Source organism: Lactuca saligna, chromosome 8 (genome assembly GCF_052625555.1).
Source record: "Lactuca saligna cultivar CGN05327 chromosome 8, ASM5262555v1, whole genome shotgun sequence".
In the NCBI taxonomy this organism is placed as follows: domain Eukaryota; kingdom Viridiplantae; phylum Streptophyta; class Magnoliopsida; order Asterales; family Asteraceae; genus Lactuca; species Lactuca saligna.
Window position 1 is genome coordinate 73637128 of NC_136424.1, and position 21329 is coordinate 73658456.

The window sequence follows — 21329 nt, forward strand, 5'->3', positions numbered from 1 at the left end:
AAAAATTAATTATAACTACGTCGGGTGTAACGCCCGTGTTTCTGGGATAAAAGCATTAATAAAGTTGTAATAGTCTAGGTCAACCTTTGTAACTCATTTTGAATTAATAAAGAGGAATTATGTGAATATTATGAGAATTATATGCTTATTTGCTTAATTATTGTGATTTAATTAATTAATAATAAAAATAAGCATTTAAAATAAATATTATAAAAAGCCGATATCTTTTAAGAAAGTTGTAGTGGCCGAAACAAGGATTCCGGAGATATAAAGAACGTCGAAATCCGAGTTATAACGAAGAAGTTATGACCTGCCGAAGTTTCGCGACAAAACCAGCACGGCACCGGGAAGCGTAAAAAGTAAATATTACGGTAAAATACTTTTTAGCCTTAACAATCTAAATTAAAGTCGTAGTATTCGTTAAACCGAGAAGTTCGATAAAAAAAACGCCCAAATCTGACTTCGTATGAGGAAGTTATGATTTTTCTAAGTTTTAGCTTAGAAGTAGACAGCTAAATACTCGAATTTAAGATTGAGCGAAATTTAGCCAACACAACCTAAACGAGAATCGAAGGTCTCATCAATAGTAGTACAACGGTAAAAAGACTGACGAAAACGGACGTCAGATGAAGAAGTTATGAATTTTTAACGGATTTTCCTGTCCCCGTCTGTTAAAAATAATAATATTAAAATTAAAATCAAAATTAGCCAACGAAGTCTAAATGAAAGTTGTAGAGCATGATTTTAGCTACGCGTGCATATAAAGAACGTCAAAAACGGAGCTCGTATGCGAAAGATATGGATTTTAGAAGTTAGGGGCTCAAAATTCGGAAATTTTCGCATGAACAGTAACCGGACACATCATCGAGGCCGAATCTGCTGCGTCGCCAAGTCGTGGCCGAATCCGAGACCGACGCGTGCCAGCCTCTGATAGGCCGAATCTGAGGTCCAACCGGAATCAAGCGTGTGTCGCCTCCGTGGAAGAATCCGAAGCAGCCACGTCTCACCTTCGCATCCTCCGACGCGCCCTTCGCATCCGAGCCTCGCTGGCCTTCGCTGCATCCGACGCGTGTTGCTTCCGGATTCGACCAGCCTCGCGACCTATCCTCTTCCGACGCGCCTCGCCTCCGTGCCTCCTCCCCTCGTAGCCACACCTCCCTTCGTCACCGAACTTCGCAAGTAGCAGCATGGAAGCCTCTCAGCCACGGAGACCTCGGCCTCGCACCCTATAAATAGGGGGACTGCGAGATCTCCCGACTACTTTTGAAAAGTTGTCATTTTTCACCCCTAAACTTATATTTTGACTATTTTGACTTCCCCCGAAGCCCCGGTATCATTTTTAAAGCCCGGAATACGTCCCGAAGTGCCCGAAAACCCGGAAAATTTTATCTTTTCGGTTTTTAAGCTCCAACTCTCGCAGAGCCCGGTTTCTCAATAAAACTCCCAGTTTTATCATAAACGATCATTTTAAGGAACGAATTGCTGCCTGATTATCATCAAATCAAGTGAGTGTATAGTCACTTTCATCTTACACATAGATATGAAGTATTTTCTATAAAATACGTGTTATGTGTAATTATATTGATTGTTTATTTGAGATGATTGTTGAATACAATGTTTTATACAAGTTATAAATTGTATATGTATTTTATCTACAAATATGTTGGGTAGAACATGGGTAGACAAAATAGTTGATGTGTGTTAAAATGATGAGAGGCCTCGATGTTGTTATTGTTCCAGTCATCTAGCGGAGTATGGATGACGACCACGGACTCTTCTAGACAGTCCAGTGGAACGCTGGCAGGCTCGCAACCTGTAGGTGTTGTGAACGATGTGTTCACCGGTGTACTCCCTCCCCCTCATGGTTGCCTTTAGGACATTTATTGTTGAGGAACCCCCTTAGCAGTAGTGTCCATCCCGATGATAAAATCCTTAGACTAGGTCCCTCGTATAGGTGTTTAGGGATGTAAAGTGAGGATAATGGGAATGGGTAATCAGGGTTATTGTTGGTTGATGAAATTAATAAATTTATTGTTGATCGATGAAATTAATAAATTTATTATTATTTGTGGGTTGAAAACCCTATATGCTCACCAGGCTCCCAAGCCTGACCCACTCAGCTTTCTGTTTACAGGTAGTGGACTCAGAGCATAATTATGATGATGACGAGGGACTTTTGGATTATAGGCCATTAGTTGTAAATAACTGTTGTAAGGTTTATAATGTACTGTTTATACTTATGTACTATATCAAACATGACATCCCAAGTCTTTTAATGAAATGCATTTCTAAGGAAATGCTTTTGATAAATTTGTATCATATTATTGTTTTGGGACAAATTCCGCAATTCTTTTATTAAAAGGTTACTCTGATTTTGAAATAAAGTATAAATAAAATCGGTCTTTTCTGGCCGTGAAATTGGGGATGTCACATCGGGTTACGACAATTAAATCGGGTATGACCATAAACCTCGTTTAACGTCGGTATCGGGTAGATTTCAACCGGGCCACAAACTCAAGCCTTATATAAAGGATGAGTGACATTCATTTAAGTTTTTTTACCCACCCTCATAACTTTCTCTCTCTACTCTCTCTCTAAAACTCGAGTTTGGTCCAAAAATGCCTCTTCAAGCTCCCAAAATCATAAGTAATCTACCCTACCTTGTTGTTTAACTTGATTAGCATTCAAATCTATGATTTAATCACCCAAAACACTCAAGAACAAGTGTTTACGGTTTGGGAACACCTCCCAAAACCGTGAACTCCCTTAAAGGGGTTTTGAAGCCCCAAAACCCTTCCATATCCTTTCTAGTGCTTAGATATGACTTAAGGACTTGCATGTACGAGATTTGAACACCAAAATCATATCATTTGGGTAGTAAACATGATTTCACATCCCAAGAACATTCTTGGACCGTAAACACACCTTCAAGGACCATAAACACCTTTTAAGGTGTTAAATTGCCCCTTAAACACCTCCAAAAGCTTCCATGTGTGCCTAGAACCTTGTACTCCTTCATGTAATGCACCAAACCATACACAAATGAGCTAAAAATGAGTTTACGGTTTGGGAAGGTCTCCCAAAACCGTTAACACCTTCAAAGGGGTGTTTAAGTGCCCTTAACACCTTATATGACTTAGAATTGGGTCTAGAACTTTATATGCTTAACCTACAATCACCAAAACACATGATTCATGGACAAACATGAGTTTAAGGGCGTAAAATCATGTACTAAACTCCCCAAGAGTCCTTCAAGAACCGTAAACCCCTTTTCCAAGGTCAAATCAAGTCCCGATCACTTTCTAAGCCAAGGAATCAACCCTAGAACCTTCCCTTGAGCAATGTAAGACCTTTAATCATCCAAGAGCACACCATCCATGATTTTACGGCTGTAAATTCATGGGGATATGGTCTTTGGACCGTAAACACCCCTACGGACTTACTCTTGAAGAGTAAACTCCTTATCTAGGCCCTACACCTCCTTAGATGCAACCCGGATCACTCCTAACACTTGAATCGAAGTGTTTTCGCGCCTCGGAGTGTATTGTCTTAATTAATTGGTAGTTCAAAGTCTAATTAGATACAATTATGTATCTTTTCATATTACATAGGAACCACGCGTGTATTCAAGCCCCGAACTAACACTTAACATCCTAACCGGCACATTTCTCATCTGGTGAGTTCATACCCCTACACATTTTTCCGTGTTTTCAATGTTTTCAGGGGGAATACAAGCAAAAGTACAAGAATATCTTGTACTCAAACTTATTTATTTCATTTGAAATGTTTCATATTCCGTATGCTTTTAACAATCTAAACCGTATTATCTAACCGTTTGACTTGCAGAGTTAGTTTTCAAACTGATTGCAAATCTTATTATATAGTGTTATATTGTATATTTCACAAATGATTTTCCATTTCATTACTGTTAAAAATCATTAATTTTAGAACTTTAGATGTCCTCTGTAACACTCCACAAAGATACGCGAGTGGAGGACCACCTTTATAACTAGAACTTAAAACAGAATTTTCCGCATTATTACTTGTAAATTCGTTATTCTTAGGGTTGGAGACACGTCCTCTGTAAAACTCCACAGAGATATGTGAGTGGAGGACCACCCCTGTAACCAGAATCTCTTAATAGGAGAGCGTGACTTGAGTGTATATATCTATACGGGGCTGACTACCCCGCACCTTGCTGCTAGCTACAGTGGGACCGGCAGGTCTACGGGTGACAAAAGTCATAAATGATATTGGCCTTCCTTTGCCATATCTAGTTTATCGTATGGTTATAGAACTCGCAAACTTAGATAACGGAGATTTACTTTTACGTAATAAAGAACTTAGTAAATTAATATCCTTAGAAATTAGTTTACTATTTAATTGATAGTTTTATATACATGTTAAAACTAATGTACCTTTCAAGGATAACCAGGCTTTCAGGAAACTTCACACAAACACTACAAGTATGGTAGATTCATGTACACTTCATTCAGATTCGATAACCAACCACAAACTTTTAAGGAAAATAAGGGTTTTTCCTTGGATAACTGAACTTGTTCTTAACCAGATTGTGTAATAACCGGATAACAAACTGTTCTTAACCAAACTGTGTAACAAATGGATAACTAAACTTTACTTATAAGAAAATATGGGATTTTCTTGGATAACAACTTTTTCAGAAAACCAAATAAAACTTGTTCTTTTACAGAAACAAACCGCTTATGAACTCACCAGCTTTAAGCTGATATTTTCAAAACTGCTTGTATTCTCAGGTTCTCCTTAGACAGGTATCCCGCGTTCTTTTGCAGAAGACGGAGCATATGGAAGTCACGTCTTTACTTTTGTTTAAACTAATGTATCTATAAAACATGTATTACTTTGCTTTTTCAAACAAATGTAATGATTCCTATGCAATGTAATATTTTGTGTTTACTATACTTACTATGTACATTGGTTATGATACTTTACATGATGTCCTCCGCTCCGGAACGTTTCCGTCATCGATTTCGGGGTGTGACATTTTTGGGGATAAAATTTTATTTTTTGGGCTAAAAGAAGTTATTTTTTGGACTTAAAGAAACTTTTTTTTTGGGTTAAAATAGTTTTATAGCATAATTTTACACGTTAAAAACAAAAATATTATAACATCTCCAAAACGTTATACTAACAACTTAACAATATGGTATTTTGTTTAATTTTGGAAGCTCAAAATCGTTTCTATTATTTATTATATTTATATAACTAATATATTAATATAAATAATATATTAGCATGGCCCCCAATGAGGGTTTGGGACGAGATAGCCTACCCCCGCACTTGCCCCCGAAATTAAAACGGGGGTTAATATTTCCCTCACCCCCGTGCCTGCCTCCGATTTTTTAAACAAATATCCCCTATACGAGATCGAGGATCTCACGGGACTTGTTGACATCCCTAGTATATATCCTATAAAATCGATCCATTAAAAATTTTATATTCTTACCATAACAATTTTGTATTTAAATGATAACAACATATGTATATTGATGAAATGGTCCCAAAATTATCTAACATAAATATCATGTGTAAAAATATTGGAAGTGTCACATCTTTTTTGTTCCACCAAGATTCATTCTTAGTGTTAGAATTGTGGTGGTGGTTTTGATTTTGATTTTGATTTTGGTTAAGGTAAATCATTTACTTTTTTAACGGAAAATTTAACGTACTTCTACTATATTACTCTTAAATTCACATCTATATCCAATGAGGTTTGAACCCTCAGCCTCAATACATTTACTAGTTTCATGTTTTGAGTTGCCTATTGTTGGTGTACTTGGCTATGTTTCAATAAATTGCTTCCTCTTTTTTTTTCAAACTTCAATTTTTTCAATAAATCAAAATGTAATGATGAAGAATAACATTTTTAGGTCTCGAGATAAAAGTTGGAGTCCATGGAAAATAGACAATGATCCTTGAAGATGTTCCCATTGATGTCCTACTAATTAGGTATGTATGTTGTTCGAGGTAGTTCTCGTGTTGCCTTTATAAAATTGAGTATTGACTTTTTTGTAAATGAATCAAGTTTTTCTGGTTTAAAAATGAAACTTTTTTCATTGAAATGTGTATATCATTGTTGTTTAATGGATATAGTAATGATATATGAATACTTATTTTACTTCAAAAGGTGAATTAATATTTAGAAGTTTGTTTGAGCTTCTCTTTCAACATTAATGATTTATTCGAAGCTTCCTTTTTGTTTAAGAATAATTTTATGATGGTTGTTGTTTTTCTATTGCTTAATAAACAAACATAACTAATGCATGTAATGGATTAAGCGATGTAAAAAAAAAGTACAAAAAGTAATCCATAAGATATATCAACGACGTGGGAAAATGTTTAACCACTTACTTGAACACGATCAACACAATAATCCATAAGATATGTCAACAACATACTAAATGACCATTAGACTATATCAATTGCACATGTTTACCACTTTTTTATTACCCTCGGGAAAGTTCAAGGGTACGACGAACTTGTAACATGGAATGAAGATATAGAACTTTTTCTTTTCCCAGTGGTTTAGTGAAAATGTCTGCAAATTGATCCATATATGAAACATGACGGGTTTTCAATTTACAAGCCTCAACCTGTTCTCGTATAAAATGAAAGTACAAGGCAACATGTACTAATAACAAGATTTTTAGTCATGAAAATAGCTCCTACATTGTTACACAACAATAATGGTGGGGTGTTGATTTGATCTTGAAGGTCAGATATTAACTGCTTTAACCACATCAACTTAGTTGTGGTGTAAGATAGAGGTCGATACTCAACTTCAAGGCTGGAACGGGAAATAATTTTTTTTTTATTTTCTTGATGTCCAACTAATGAGATTTAGGCCATGAAAAGTAGAAAATCCATATTGAGAATAGTTGTCATACATATATGAATTCCAACCTGAGTGTAAGAAGGCATGTAGTCCTTTAGCATTGGTTGGTTTGAAATGTAGACAATGATCCAGAGAGCCATTTAGATAACACAGGATTTGTTTGACAACCTACCTTTATTGGAGATTGCATAAATTGGAACATACGGTTAACAGAATACGCAATGTTTGGGTGATTAATTGCAACATATTGAAGGGAGCCCACAACTTGGCGATATAGAGTGGGGTTAGCAAAAGGATCACCGTTTTTCTGAAGACGGTTGTGCGGGTATGCTGGAGTGTAGATATGAGATGCCTCATACATGTTTCTTTTATGTAGAATATCCCTTATGCAGGCCTTTTGAGAGATCATAATTCCTGACTTGTGTCAAGTGATTTGTATGCGAAGGGAATAATGTAAATCGCCAAAATATTTAAGTGAGAACATGCAATTTAGGTTGATGATGAACTAATGAATGTGGGTGTCATTTATTCTTGTAACTATCAAATCATCTACATAGACAACAGCATAGATAGTAGATGATGAAGAAATGTGAACAAAAAGGGATGTGTCTGACTGACATGCTCAAAAACCATGATTAATTATATAATGCTTGAGTTTGGTAAACCAAGCTCGTGAAGCTAGTTTAAGGTTGTACAGTGCCCTGGTTAAATGACATGCATGATGAGGTTTTGACTTGTGCTCGAAGCCTTTGGGTTGTTTCACGTAGACCGTCTTGGATAAGTCACCATTTAGAAACACATTATTTATGTCAAGTTGTCGAATACGCCAACCTTGTGAGAGAGCAATGGAGAGAACTTGGTGTGTTATTATTGTTTTATCAACAAGACTGAACATGTCAAAATAGTCTGTTTTGGCTTCTTGACAAGATAGTCCATTCTGGCTACAGGACCAATGGTAGCCTTATATCACAAATGACCTCAAGCAGTCCATTTCTTCCTTGATCTCATAACCGTAGTGGCGTTCCTATGATCTTATCACTGGCTCAACCAGGTCTAATTAATCTGGGTAAATCCATAGACCAATATGTGGATTTTCCACTCCCTCACTGTTGCACCCGAACTGGTGGGCACTACTATTCCTTGCACAATCTAGCGACACTCCCATGCTATCTACCAATGTAGTGAATGCTATGGCTACACCCGCAGTCTTACAACACTCTAGCATTATCTTCCAACCTTGTGAATGTTACGGCAACACCCGTAGACGTACAACACTCTAGCACTATCTTCCAACCTTGTGAATGCTACGGCTACACCCGCAAACTTACAACACTTTAATACTATTTGCCAACCTCGTGAATTCTACGACTACACCAACACTTTCCATACTATCTAACCGATTATGAATGCTACGGCTACACCTAAAATCTTACAACACTTTCTCCCTAACACAATGTCATCCTGATTCCTTACCCCTAATCTATCAATTCAAAATGCACACAAAGTCGAGCACGCACTTGACCTAACACTCAAATGAACTTGAGTCCTGACTGGAGCTCTAACCCGGTCCCTGAAACCTGCTATCCGATGCCAAGAAAAACGTGAACCAAATGTTGGAACGTCTTCCGAAATCCCAACTCACACAATCCTCAAACCAAGCAGCCACTTGGGCCGCCCTCCTCCTTGACGGGGATACGAAAATTCATCCTAGATTCACACCTATTTCTGCTCCTGAATACCTGATTGATTCTCCCCCTTTTACATTTCACTAAGTCTTCCCAGCACGTAAGAATGGAAGGATTCCCAATCCTTCATGTTTTCTAATAATCCATAGTTGACAACCTGTGTTTACCAATGCTAACGATCAATTACCACTCAAACCCTAATATCACCTATCCTTTGAAATCTTCAAGAGTACTTTTGAAATATGGTCCAGTCCGGTACCTCGATCCACCTCCCATGCTGGTGACTAGAGGCCTTAATCTTTACCCTAGCCAACGAATCCTCGTTCCCACTTCCATCCTAGCAGCATCGTTGAACTCTAACCAAGCACAACCCATGCGAAAATACAATTCTCTATAACATCCAATTAATAAAAAACTCTAGCAACTGACACCACCATCTTCATGCTACCAGTCCTTCCCTAGCAACGGTAGTGCCACAAATTACAAATTTCTCTCTTAGGCAAATGTCGTTTGTACCTGAAAGAATGATAGAACTATTGAACCCTGGCTTCACTGGATAATTATCTCGCTAACCCTGACCAAATATCCTCCAACTAATACTCCTAAACAGATGCCGAAAAGAACCCGGAACGATACGGTACACGCGGAACCCACTCCGCACGATACGTCCATCTGTAGCTTCATCAAAGGACTTTTCGGCATGTAGAATGGCATATAACAATCTTTGATAACCCAGACAATAGCAGAGAATCAACCCAAGATCTAACTTGTTCAAACTCAGTTAAAATTCCCAAGTGATACAATTTCTCAATATCCATCTTGAAATGGAAGAAGATTGCATACCCGCAACCATCTGAAGGAATCCTGATCCCCTCCTCCTGAGTTACCTCGGTCACCCTAAGAACATCCGATGACAGAAACTAACAGTAGGATCCTCTACCCTAAAGGATTCTAGGGATCCACATGCTTTGGGCTTCGGATGAGCCCTTAACTGCCCCGTGACTATTTTCGGCCCGATAGGTCCCAAGACAACTATCAAGAGCTCCAAAATCCCTTCCTTGGATGAACGAAAGACCACGGAGGTTTATTCTCAAAACTTTGTGAGTAATCTACGATAAGATGAACTTCCACGATCGCGCATCGATTGGCCCAGGCCTTGCTCCTGAGGTGGAGCTAGAATCTGGACCCCATTCTTAAGTGCTCCAATTCAGTCTCCCGCTCTCCGGCACTAAAAATCATGTCATTTAAGGTCTCGCACCCTGACACACTTACCGGCCCTATCGCCCATGGCTGAATTGTAGTAGCTGAAGCAACATCTGCTCTACATCGGGCTACAAACTACTCCCAAGACATAGTCTCAAACTTAGAAAGCGTCATCAATTTCCAACAGCTCTTTACTGACTGATACAGGGGATCCAAGGCGAACCAAACCTTGGCTCCTATGGGGTAGGGACTAGTATGGAAGACACCTTCTATCTCCTCAATCTAACACGAACTCAAAATTTTGGCAGTCCTTCCCTCGACTGGCTCACCACCTGAGCCGAGACCTAATCCTGAACCAATACCATCTCCTTTAGTGCTCATCTTCAACTAAAAAAACCATCAAAACCACTGATCAAGACATACTTAAGGATTCTCCACCTCGAAGCTTCTCAGATTCTCCAGGACTCTCACCAATTCGAGTATGGATCATGTGCTTTCAGTAGTACTGGCCCAATACTACCTTCCACACCTATCCATACTTTCCTCAGCAATCCTCCCGAATCCTCCAATTCACTTCCTCAAACTGATGCACCCATGTCTCACTAAACCTCACTACTAACCCACCAAAACATATCCTAGGCTCTCCTAGGTTCCCGAATCCACCCAGTCCTCAGCTGCTAAAAGATTCTCAGTAATGTCAACTAGCTACCTCATGAATATAGCCACATGTAACAAAGATCAAATAATCCTTTCGAGTAAAAGACTCAGTCCTAGAACGGTTAGACTCAAACGAGAGCTACACAATAGGGCCAACTCCATCACTCTAAGATTATCCAGCATGTGCCACATGTGACTTAGCATATTCACTTAGTAGCTAGCTCAAATTGCTAATGGTCCCACAAAGCACAAATCAAGCAACATTAAGAATATGGAAATTCTAACCAACATGATCCAACCAAACCATTCTATCCCCTTGTCAGGAATCTATAATGGCATGAGATTCTAAAGCTCATACAATCAGGCATAACCTAAACATGCCATCCTATCACTGACTGATCGATACTAGCATGCAGGTCTACAAGCATATACAATAGACATATAAGGCATCCTTCGTAAATCATTAGCCCAAATCTAGCATGCAGTTCACATATTCTCAATTCATATCATAACACAACACAACATGTATTGGTATCTTGGGGAAAACTTACTTGAGCTTGGCTGATTGCACGCATCACACTCCTTGTTAATTATCAAAAACTCTTTATTTTTAAATTTTAGAAAAGTTATTTTCCTTGTAAAAATCTTTTAAACCCTAGATTTGAGTCCAAACACACCCGAGAGTATGTCTGAATCCCTCAAACCGGGGCTCTAATACCAACTTATAACATCCCAAAATTCAAGACCAAAAATTTCATTTTTAATTAAGTTATTATGAAATGAATAGTATAAAAACATCCATAATGTCATCCCATATCAAAACCAGTATGTCAATAATTAAAACATGTCATAATGAAACAATATCAGAGTATAATCCCTAACTGTCAACACCCAAAATAACACTGCTGAAGTCCTGCGGACAAAACTCTAGCTGTTGGATGACAGATTGCCGAACTATCAACATCAAAATAACACCCAATTAATAAACGGGATCCAACACATAACCGTAAGTCCATGCTTGGGTTAAAAGACTACTTTACCCTTAACTTAGCTTGATTCACGCCCAATGCCCAATCCAAAGGCCCAAAAGTCAATCTATGAACCAAAGCCCAACATATGGCCTAACTTTCCAAATTGGGCCCAAACATTTACATGGTCTTACCCTAAGGCCCAACCATTTATTCCAGTCCAAAACATTTCGCATTCGAATGGACCAATATCTCATAATCATTAAGGCGCAATTATGGCCCATCTATGACCTAATTTTCCAAATTCAGCCCAAGCCTTTCTAATGGGCCTTATCCTAAAGCCCATCCAAATATTCTAGTCCATATACTTGTTCTTGGATGGCCCATCAATAGCCCAATCACCAAAGCCCAATAGAAAGGCCCAACTCACGGCCCAAAAAAAAATTAGGGTTTTCACATAAAATAACGATTAGGGTTAAGTGTTCCTATTTAACCCATTAAGGACTTAATCCATTAAGTCCATCAATCCACTAGCCAAACATACAACATGATCGGGCTTAATTCAAAATTCCAATCCAATGGTCCAAACATGCGGGTCCATTTTTTAAGCTTTTAGGTTAACTAAATGTTAATTAAGTCGGGAACCACCCACTACCACATCGGGTAGTGGTGGTCAATGGCGGCTCACGGGGGCAGCCACTACCTAGTGGTTGTGGTGGTTATGATTCTAAACCAAAACATGTCCAAGCATCTAAAATAGCAATCTAATCATACAAATGCACACCACCACCCAACACAAAGGTTGGTGGTGGCAGAAGACGGCAACCACCACATCACGGTGGTGGTGGTGGGTTTTTCCTTAATTATTCGGCCATGATACAACATAACATCCAAAGAACACACATGCATTAAAACACACGCACACACACATAGCCACCCTCATGGCGGCAGGTGGCGGTCGGAGGTGATAGCCACCACCTCACGGTGGTGGTGATGGCTCCTCTTGTGGGGTCTGGCCAAATAAAACACACACACACAGTATGCACAACAATAGAAGAAACATACACACTCGTCTTTTGCTCGTAAAGCGAACCTAATCACCCTGTGTGGTGGGCTGCGACGGCAGCAAGAAATGGGGAAGAGAGAAAGCGACCCAACCATGAACTACAGCATCTCCCCATAATCATCGGTCTTTCGATTTCCACGACCAATTCAGTGTCGGTATAGCGATTGTTCGTCTTCTTCGGCAGTAGTACAGCGGTAGTAGTGGCGACATCGGCCGGAGATAGTGGTGACAATGGCGTTATTGATTTCTTTCCCTTCATTTCCATCTGAACGATGATGTCCCACGTCGGGCTTCATCTTTAGCAACCACGAAATAGTAACGGTAGCGGCACTCAACCTAGTGGTGGTTTTCCGACTCTAACAGCTATGGCGGTGCCGGTGGTGAAGGGAGGCATAAGGGTGGTAATGGTGACTGATGAGGTTATCATTAGAGTTAGGGTTACCGGGGGTGACGGGTTATATACCTCGACCCCCATAAACATCCTTCCATAATGACAAAATCAGTCCCTCCTTCTTCTTTTTCTTTCAAATCAAATCCATAATTTACCCATTTAGCCCCAGCCTCTAAAAATCCTTTCATAACAAGCCCAATATTTTACCAAACAGCCCCTCCTCTACAAATTATTTTCAACTGAAGTCCATATATTACCATTCAACTCCTCAGCCTCCAAAATAAATCTCGGAATTACACTTAGCCCCCGGAAAACCAAATTATATCATTTCGCTCCCCAAAACCAACACCCCGCTATATATTATGGATTTTAGGGCTACTATTCATTCATTAATTTGTCTACTTATTTATTTAATAAATGGGATGTTATAGTTTAACAACTTTAGTCACACCATGTTATTATCCTTTTTCCTCTCAATACCTAAGCATTTGGAAAAACCAGAACAAGTGAATATTATATATTATTTAATCAATCCAATATCATAAGCATATGGGATTCAATACATAATGTCTTACATAAAGCCCTGACAGTCTCTTGCTATAATATTCTCATATATAGAATTTCTCATGTTGAATCACTTCAACACGATATTCATATTTGTTCATAACTAAGTTCCATTAAAAGTTCAATCTAAAACTCTTAGATTTGAAATGAGGTATAAGTGCCTTCTCCCCTATAACTTTCTCTAGTGAATCAATTTTCAAACTTTGCAACTTGAAAATTTGTAACCTTTGTTTTCTACAAATAGTATTGCTAACCTGAAACACTTAGCATAACAATTATGCTCCCATTAGCATAAAATTATGCTCTTATCTGCATAACAATTATGCTTCCACTAGCTTTGACATGTATCAAGAAATTAAGTGGACTTCTAGAAATCAATACTATTGACTTTCATTAGATAGCATATGTGTGTGTTTAAACCCTTTAGAACTTGTAGCGATAAGTCCTGAATGTTCAAACTATTACTTGCCATTTCTCATAATTCGAACTATGAAAAGTGATGTCGTAATCATATACAAATTTGAGAACGCGGTTCCCACGACTGCTAATCTTAATGATATCAATCAGATATAAAATCTACTAGCGAAAGTGTTTCCTCATAATTATTTTCATGAATTAGAGTGAAACATCTTTCCACCTAGATTTTATGGTGTATGTGTTCCCATCCATGTGAATCTTATCATTTAAAACCTATAATCATAAGATAAGGTTGAGGATAAAACCAAAATCAAACTTAGGTTTCCTTTCATGGACTGAACTTTACTAAGTCTTAATTTCTTTCCCTCTGGTAGCACAAGGGCCTACCAATGCTTCTAAGTTGCCAAGCAGCTTACTCCCATTGAATAATGTACTATCACTGACCAACATTCTCTGCCTTTTGCAATCAAATGAGAACTATAGAACTCACATGCCTAATGAACTTTACTGGAAGGTGCACAGAAACAAGAATGTGTCAACACGATTGGTTATTAACCTCGGGTCATGTGCTAGTGATAACTAAAAAGTTTATTCTTGATTAACTAATGGAACACTTCAAGATTAACAAGATTCCCACTTACTTCTTGACATATAAGTTTTTTTGTTAAGGAACATTCCTCGACAAGCAAAAACAAATATTCAAAAGTTAGTGTGGGTTCTTATCAAGAAAACACTTCATTTAATTGGTATTAGTTTATCTTTGTTTTAACCAAAACATTACAGCTACCGATTTAAAATGTGATAGAGCAAGAAAACATTTCTACTCCACATTTCATGAGGTGTTATAATCCTACTTAGTTTTAGATGAGCTTTAAGGTACGATTTGTAGTTACTAAAGTGTGACTCTAAAATTTTATCTGGAATCGAAGTATGATTCATCTCTTGATTAAACTATTTCAGCAATATCTGATTCCTCTTCGTAGTTGAGACAATTTCACTAAGATGTCCTTAGAGGATCAATTGTGACATAGTTCTAAAGTCATTAAGATGATCATAAAACATGATACTAAAGTACTCTCCTTTCCTTTCAAATTGTAGAAACCTTTATTTTTCTGCCTAATAGATTATTCTTATTTGTTCCACTACTCTTTGAAACTTTTCAAAGTGTTATAATTGTGCTTAATCTTACAAACACAACCATATTTACTGAACAATCAGTAAATTATGATGCATAGACTTATCATCCTTTGTGGTGGATCTGACTAGTCCACATCAATGTGTACTATATCCTTTAGTCCTTCACTTGTCTCACACAAACATATGAACAAGGAATTAGTATTAATTTTCCAAAGATCAAGATTCTCATACATCACACAATTCGAATTGTATGACACCTAGTTTCTATCCAATTGAAACTTGGGTGATAAGAATTCCTTTTCACTTGGTCAATTATGACATTACCACAAATGATATAACAAAGAATCAAATTCATATTTAACATTGCTAATAATGGAAATATAACCACCAATTTTCGTAAATACCATTGCAAGGAAATATAAAGTAAATAAGATAAAATGAAATTTTCACTTTATTGATAATGTGGGGAAAATTTTATCCTTACAATGCAAATATATATGAAAAATATGTTTCTAGATATTTGCTAAGCAATCTATTAAATGATCGTAACTCCGAATCAGCAGCTCAAAAATCAGATCATCGAACCATGCGACCAAAATTCATCTCTCACGATCAGATTCAGCTTGCTCTTCTAAAGCTTCCTTATTTCTATTAGATTCTACAAAACATCAAAATGTCACTATTATCTCATCATGTATTAAGAATCTATGAATAGGAACTAAATGGAGTTAGATAATGGATGTACCTAAAGTAGAGTCATACAACTTGACTTTCTTATCTTATTGATCTTTCATGTAGACAGGGTAGATTCGCATCCAATGTCCCTTCAATTAGCAATAGAAACATATGGCATCTTCAGGAATGGCACATGGGACTATCTCAGAATTAGACTTTCTCATTACCATATGGTCAAACAATTTGACCTTGGTTGAACCCTTTCCATTGGGAAGAGAAACCTTTTCTGGACTACCATTGTTGCCATTGTCCATAGAGTTTTGGGAGACAGATCCTTCAAACACATTTGCTTGACCAGTGCTCTTTAGCATTTCTGCTTCAATAGTAATTAGCAAATATGTCAGATCAATTAGGTTTCCATCATGATCAGTCGTATAATAGTACTTAACAAACTGACTATATGACTCAAGAAGCGAGTGAAGAACCAAGTCAATGCACAACTCCCTTGAGAAAACAACACCTAACATTCCTAGTCTGTCAATGTGTGACTTCATTTTTAGAACATATGCATACACAAAATCTCCATCTTGGTGTTTGCATGCCAAAATGGCCTAAGTAACTTTAAACTATTCAAGTTGAAAAAAAAACGTGGGTTGGGGAGAATCACTGGCGGAGGTGGAGGAAGAGTTAGAGAAGTATGATTTCCAGTTCCACCAAAGATCGAAGAAAGGAACGTTCTTTCACCTTGATTGATAAGTGGAAGATCATCTTCAGAAGGAAAACCATTTCCAAAAGGATGAGGAAGGTCATAGTTGTCTGAACTTGACATCTATAACGGTATAAAAGAATTCAAGTTAGTTGATTTATTTAATCCTTGCTAATTAACCCAAAATTTTAAATTAAGGCTAGGATCCATATTTTCGATCCGATTTCTGAAGACAGATGCCATAATCAAATTCGAATCTATTTTAGGTAGGTAAACATTTACCAGATTCAATATAATGAAATCGATATATCTTTGAGATTCATTGAACGATTCAATGGCATGTTTAATCTCGATTATGATCTCACCATTGTGACTTGTAACACTCCAAATCAGGTATTACTCTTTAGACCCTTGAAATGGAAAAGATGGCATAAAAGGTCCCTTAGTATGCGGGGCGTACTCCAGGAGTACGCTTAACATACTAAGGATGCATGAACGTGGAGGGTGGCCATGTACACAACGCGTACGTACAGGTATGTGGGGGCGTACATGACAAAGGGCCAAAACCCTAATTCTCGGACTTGAAACATATTGAAACACCTTTAAGACTCTTGGACCAAACCATAATCAGCCTCCATATCCTCATTTCGCCCTTCTACACCAGAGATACCTTGTCATAGTGTTTTTAAGCTTAAGTGTATTTGTGGCCATTTTAGAGTTCATTCAAGACGAAGGAATTGCTAAGCAAGCTTGGAGTGGCATTAGGCTTCAAGAATTCACATCTAGTTCACCTTGAAGAGCCTCTGGAGGTATAAAGTCTTGATCTTGCCATCTTATTGATTAGATCTAGCTCGGGTTTTCTATATTGTCCCTTTAGTTGGTTTTGGACTTTCTCTTGAGAGTTAAACAACTCCAGAGACTGAAATGATTAGATCTGAGCTTTGTAAGCATGCTAGATGCATAAAGGTGCTAGCTTGAAGAGTATCTAGACTCCATGCATGAGTTTGAAGCTTTATATGAAATCCTAATGTGAAGAGTGGAATTTTTTAAGTTCCATATAGCATGCAAGGTCATAAAGTTGCCAACTTTATGTCCTAGGACGTCTTAATGAGCTCAGATCTGATATTGGACATTAAAAGATCGAGTATTGAGCACTTAATGAAAGAAGGTGCTTACTTTGTTTGTACGTTCGGTGTAACTTAGAATATGCAGCGCGTACATCTTAGGGACTTAGTACGTTACGCACATCAGGGTGGTATGCAAGGCGTACACACCTCAGTTGGGCTCGGACTTGTTTTAGGCTTGTAAACCCTTTTCACCTTAATTAGTCATTGGGCCTGGTCATGTTTTGAGTTAGTAGGCCAGCTTATCTGTTTTGAGCTATGGTTACTATAGTTTGGCTCTATTGGGCCATGAGGCCTATTAATGATTTTAGACATGGGTTTTGGCACATTAGCAAAGGAAGACTTTTTGGGTCATTGTGAAAGAACTTGGAGTTTGGGTTCCTCAATTGGATTATGTTCAGCATAAACCTGGGGTAATTGTATTATTGTTCAGCATGAGTGTTCACTGACTGTTAGGAGAGCAGCTTCGGATTCAGTAGCTAGAGGTGAGTCTCCTCACTATACTAATGGGTCGAAGGCACCAAGGCCAACCCATTTTATGATACATGGTACATTAGTTGAAGTAGTGTTATGCGGCATGTTATCTGGTTATGTGTTAGGAAGAATGCTAGTTGTATATGTGGTATGCTTGAATTAAAGACCATGGGAGAGCCGATGACACTTGGATGTAAGACCATGTGGAGAGCCCATGGCTTTCCTATTAAAGACCATGGGAGAGCCCATGGTACTTGGATGTAAGACCATGTGGAGAACCCATGGCTTTCCTATTAAAGACCATGAGGGAGCCCATGGCACTTAGGTGAAAGACCATATGGGGAGCCAATGACATCCTGGAGTAAGACCCTGAGGGAGCCCACGACATCCCTATATGTTGTATGCATGGCTTATATGGTTTATGTAGCTTTTATAGCTGATATGGATTATGTGATTACATGGACTATGTGGGGTATGCTCTGGGGATATCACTAAGCATTAGCTTATAGTTTGTTTATTTTTTTCAGGTACTTCTGAGCCTAAGGGCAAGGTTAAGGCTTGATGGCGCGACATGCACTCTCTTAGGTGTTTTTATGGGACCCTCTGATATTTGTAATAATATTTATTGATGTTGTGAATTTGAAAACAATTGTTCTTGAGATTTTATGGTTTATTGGAAATGTTTTGATTATTTAAAAATGAAAATTTTCTTTTGAAAATTGGGTCATTACAAGTTGGTATCAGAGCCTTGGTTTGAGGAATTCGGGCACACTCTCGGGTGTGTTAGGACTTAAACAAAAGAAATGGTAAAATTGTTTTCAAAAAAATAAAAGTTAAAAACTTCTTAAAATGGTAAAAAAAGGAGAACACAATGTGCGTGATCGGTCGATCCAAGTATGTAGTTCCCCAATATGTTAGCCAAGGGATACTGATATGTGAGTTATGATAATTGTATGAATCTTGCTATGTGTATGATTTAAAAATTGTATACGGTTAGGGTCTTATTGTCTCAGAATGATTGCTTGGCCTTATTTCCTGTTCCTTGTCTGGTTGTGGTCTTAGGGTAGAGTATGTTATTCAAAAGTCTATTTCATCCTGTTCTGTGTATAATTTGCATGCATAAGGCAACATGTTATGATTGAGTTCTGGTTTGATATGGACGGAGTAAATCATAGGTTAGCCTAGGATTTGAATTATGTGGTAGCCTTTGAGATATGACTTGTTCTAGGATGAATAAGAGTTATCAGGTAAAGGCTTGGGGAAGGTACAGATAGGTATGGAAGGTAATATTGGGCCCGTACTACTGGAAGCATAGGACCTGTACCCGAACCAATGTTAGATCTGAAAGCTCTAAGGAGAACCGGTGTGGTAGGATCCCCTTTTTGGACATCATGTTCATTACGTTTTATGATATTGCAGTTTAGTATGGTGATGACATGATTTAGAGTAGGGGGATCAGGATCGGGATCTGGATTTAGGTCGGGCGATGGTACCGAGCCCATTGATGAAAGGTTGCGCGACCTCATTGCAATCGAGGTTACGAAGGGCATCCTTGACACTACCCCAGTGATTTTTTAGAACAGTCAAGGAAGGGATGATTAAGATTATTTAGGACAGACTCAGGGCATTCAGAGCCGAGATTGTTGCGAGCCAGGTCGGGCCCAAACTCCCTCATTTCGGGAGTTCAAGGCGTGCGGGGGGTGGAGTTCTTTGAGGTCAAGGACTCTATAGTTACCCGACGCTGGGTGGTGGACATAGAGAACGCCCAACGCATGATTTATTGCCTTGATGCGGAAAAGGTGGGGTTTGCTTCCTATATGTTAAGGGATCGAGCCCGAGATTGGTGGGGGAAAGTGACTAGCTAGGTGGGAGCAGCCAGTGTGGCTGAGATGACGTGGGTAGAGTTTTTTAGATGATTTGATTCGGAGTTTGCACTACCTTTCGAGGTGCAACAACTAGTGAGGGAGTTTCATGAGCTCCAACAGACCACCAAGATTGTGGCGGAGATCACCGTCAAGTTTCAGGAACGAACGTTGTTGATCCCACAGTATGCTACATACGAGGATATGAGGAGGATGAGGTATCATTCCATGCTGAGGGATGATATCCGAGAGTTTGTGAGCTTTATAGGGTGCAAAAACCTAAATGAGATGGTAGAGAAGGTCTGTGAGCGGGAGATGGAGTTGGACTTCCGCACCAAGCGGAAGTCGGAGTAGGCACATATAGCAGTAGGTCAGGCTAAAAAGGCTAAGACCTCGGTTTCTTCCAGCAAGGGATAGCAGGGTCATGGCCGGTGTGCCAAGTGCGGTAAACCACACAGTATGGATTGTTGGACAGTAGGCTCAGGATACTTCACATGTGGCCAGTCGGTCCACGTGATCAAGGATTGCCCCAAGAAAGGCTTGTTTTGTTTTTACTGCTACCAGACCGGCTACAAATGGGCTGATTGTACGAGGTTACAGGGAGGGGGAGGAGCAGTGACGGTGTCTGCGCCCGCCACACTGAGGATCACAGATGGCCGCCCTGCGAAGGCTGACGCTTCAACGGTGAAGAGCAACATATTTCAGTTGACTACCGAGGAGGATCGAGCAGCACCAGACATCGTGGCCGGTATGTGTTTAATCTTTCCTGCTATATATTTATATGCAGTACTTAAGTGGATATTTGTGCTCTTGAATAGGGACCTTTTTGGTCAATGGTATCTCGGCTCATGTTCTATTCGACTCAGGTGCTACCCAATCATTTGTATCTCTTATGCTTAGCAAGAAGTTCCAGGATGTGTCGAGGACTTTAGATTCCCCGCTTGAGGTTGAGATTGCGGATGACCGTATTGTGAGTGTTGCGAGGGTGTATCGAGACTGTTTCTTGAATGTGCTTGGGGAGTGGTTTCGTGTTGATATAGTTTCGATACCTTTACGAGGGTTGAAGGTGATCATCGGGATGGAATGTTTGGGAGTTAATGGAGCCATGATCGATTGCGAGTGCTAACTGGTGAGGGTTCGAACCCCAATTGGGGGAGAAGTGGTTATTAAGAGAGAGAGGGTATTGAAGGGTCCAACCCTCTGTTCAGCTTCGAGAGCTAGGAGATGGCTTCATCAGGGTTATTCAGGATTTTTGGTTTATATCTCAGACACGATGGTTGAGACCATGATGGATTTGGACAGTGTACCGGTTGTATAGGAGTTCCAGGATGTCTTTCCTGAGGAGTTACCTTGAGTGCCTCTGGAGAGGTAGGTGGAGTTTCGCATTGATTTGGTGTCGGATGCCACCCCGATAGCCAAGGCACCATACCGGCTAGCTCCGCCCAAGATGCGGGAGCTATCTACACAGCTTCAGGAGCTAGTGGATTGAGGATTTATTCGTCCAAGTACTTCCCTGTGGGGAGCAC

The 21329-nt window shown here is 39.1% G+C and overlaps 1 protein-coding gene across 1 annotated transcript; it reads left to right on the forward strand.

Annotated features, from left to right (window-relative positions):
- Positions 1-20262: 20262 nt before the first annotated feature.
- On the forward strand, positions 20263-20929 carry LOC145009761 (uncharacterized). Its single transcript, XM_078968394.1, has 2 exons — positions 20263-20551; positions 20622-20929. Exons 1-2 carry the CDS (start codon positions 20263-20265, stop codon positions 20927-20929), a joined length of 597 nt encoding a protein of 198 aa, XP_078824520.1.
- The last annotated feature ends 400 nt before the right edge of the window (positions 20930-21329 follow it).

Bases quoted from the DNA above. Each gene is read 5' to 3' on its own strand.
- LOC145009761 (XM_078968394.1), top strand. From the start codon at position 20,263: ATGGATTGTTGGACAGTAGGCTCAGGATACTTCACATGTGGCCAGTCG. The intron at 20,552-20,621 runs GTATGTGTTTAA...GCTCTTGAATAG, and splicing joins AGCACCAGACATCGTGGCCG to GGACCTTTTTGGTCAATGGT.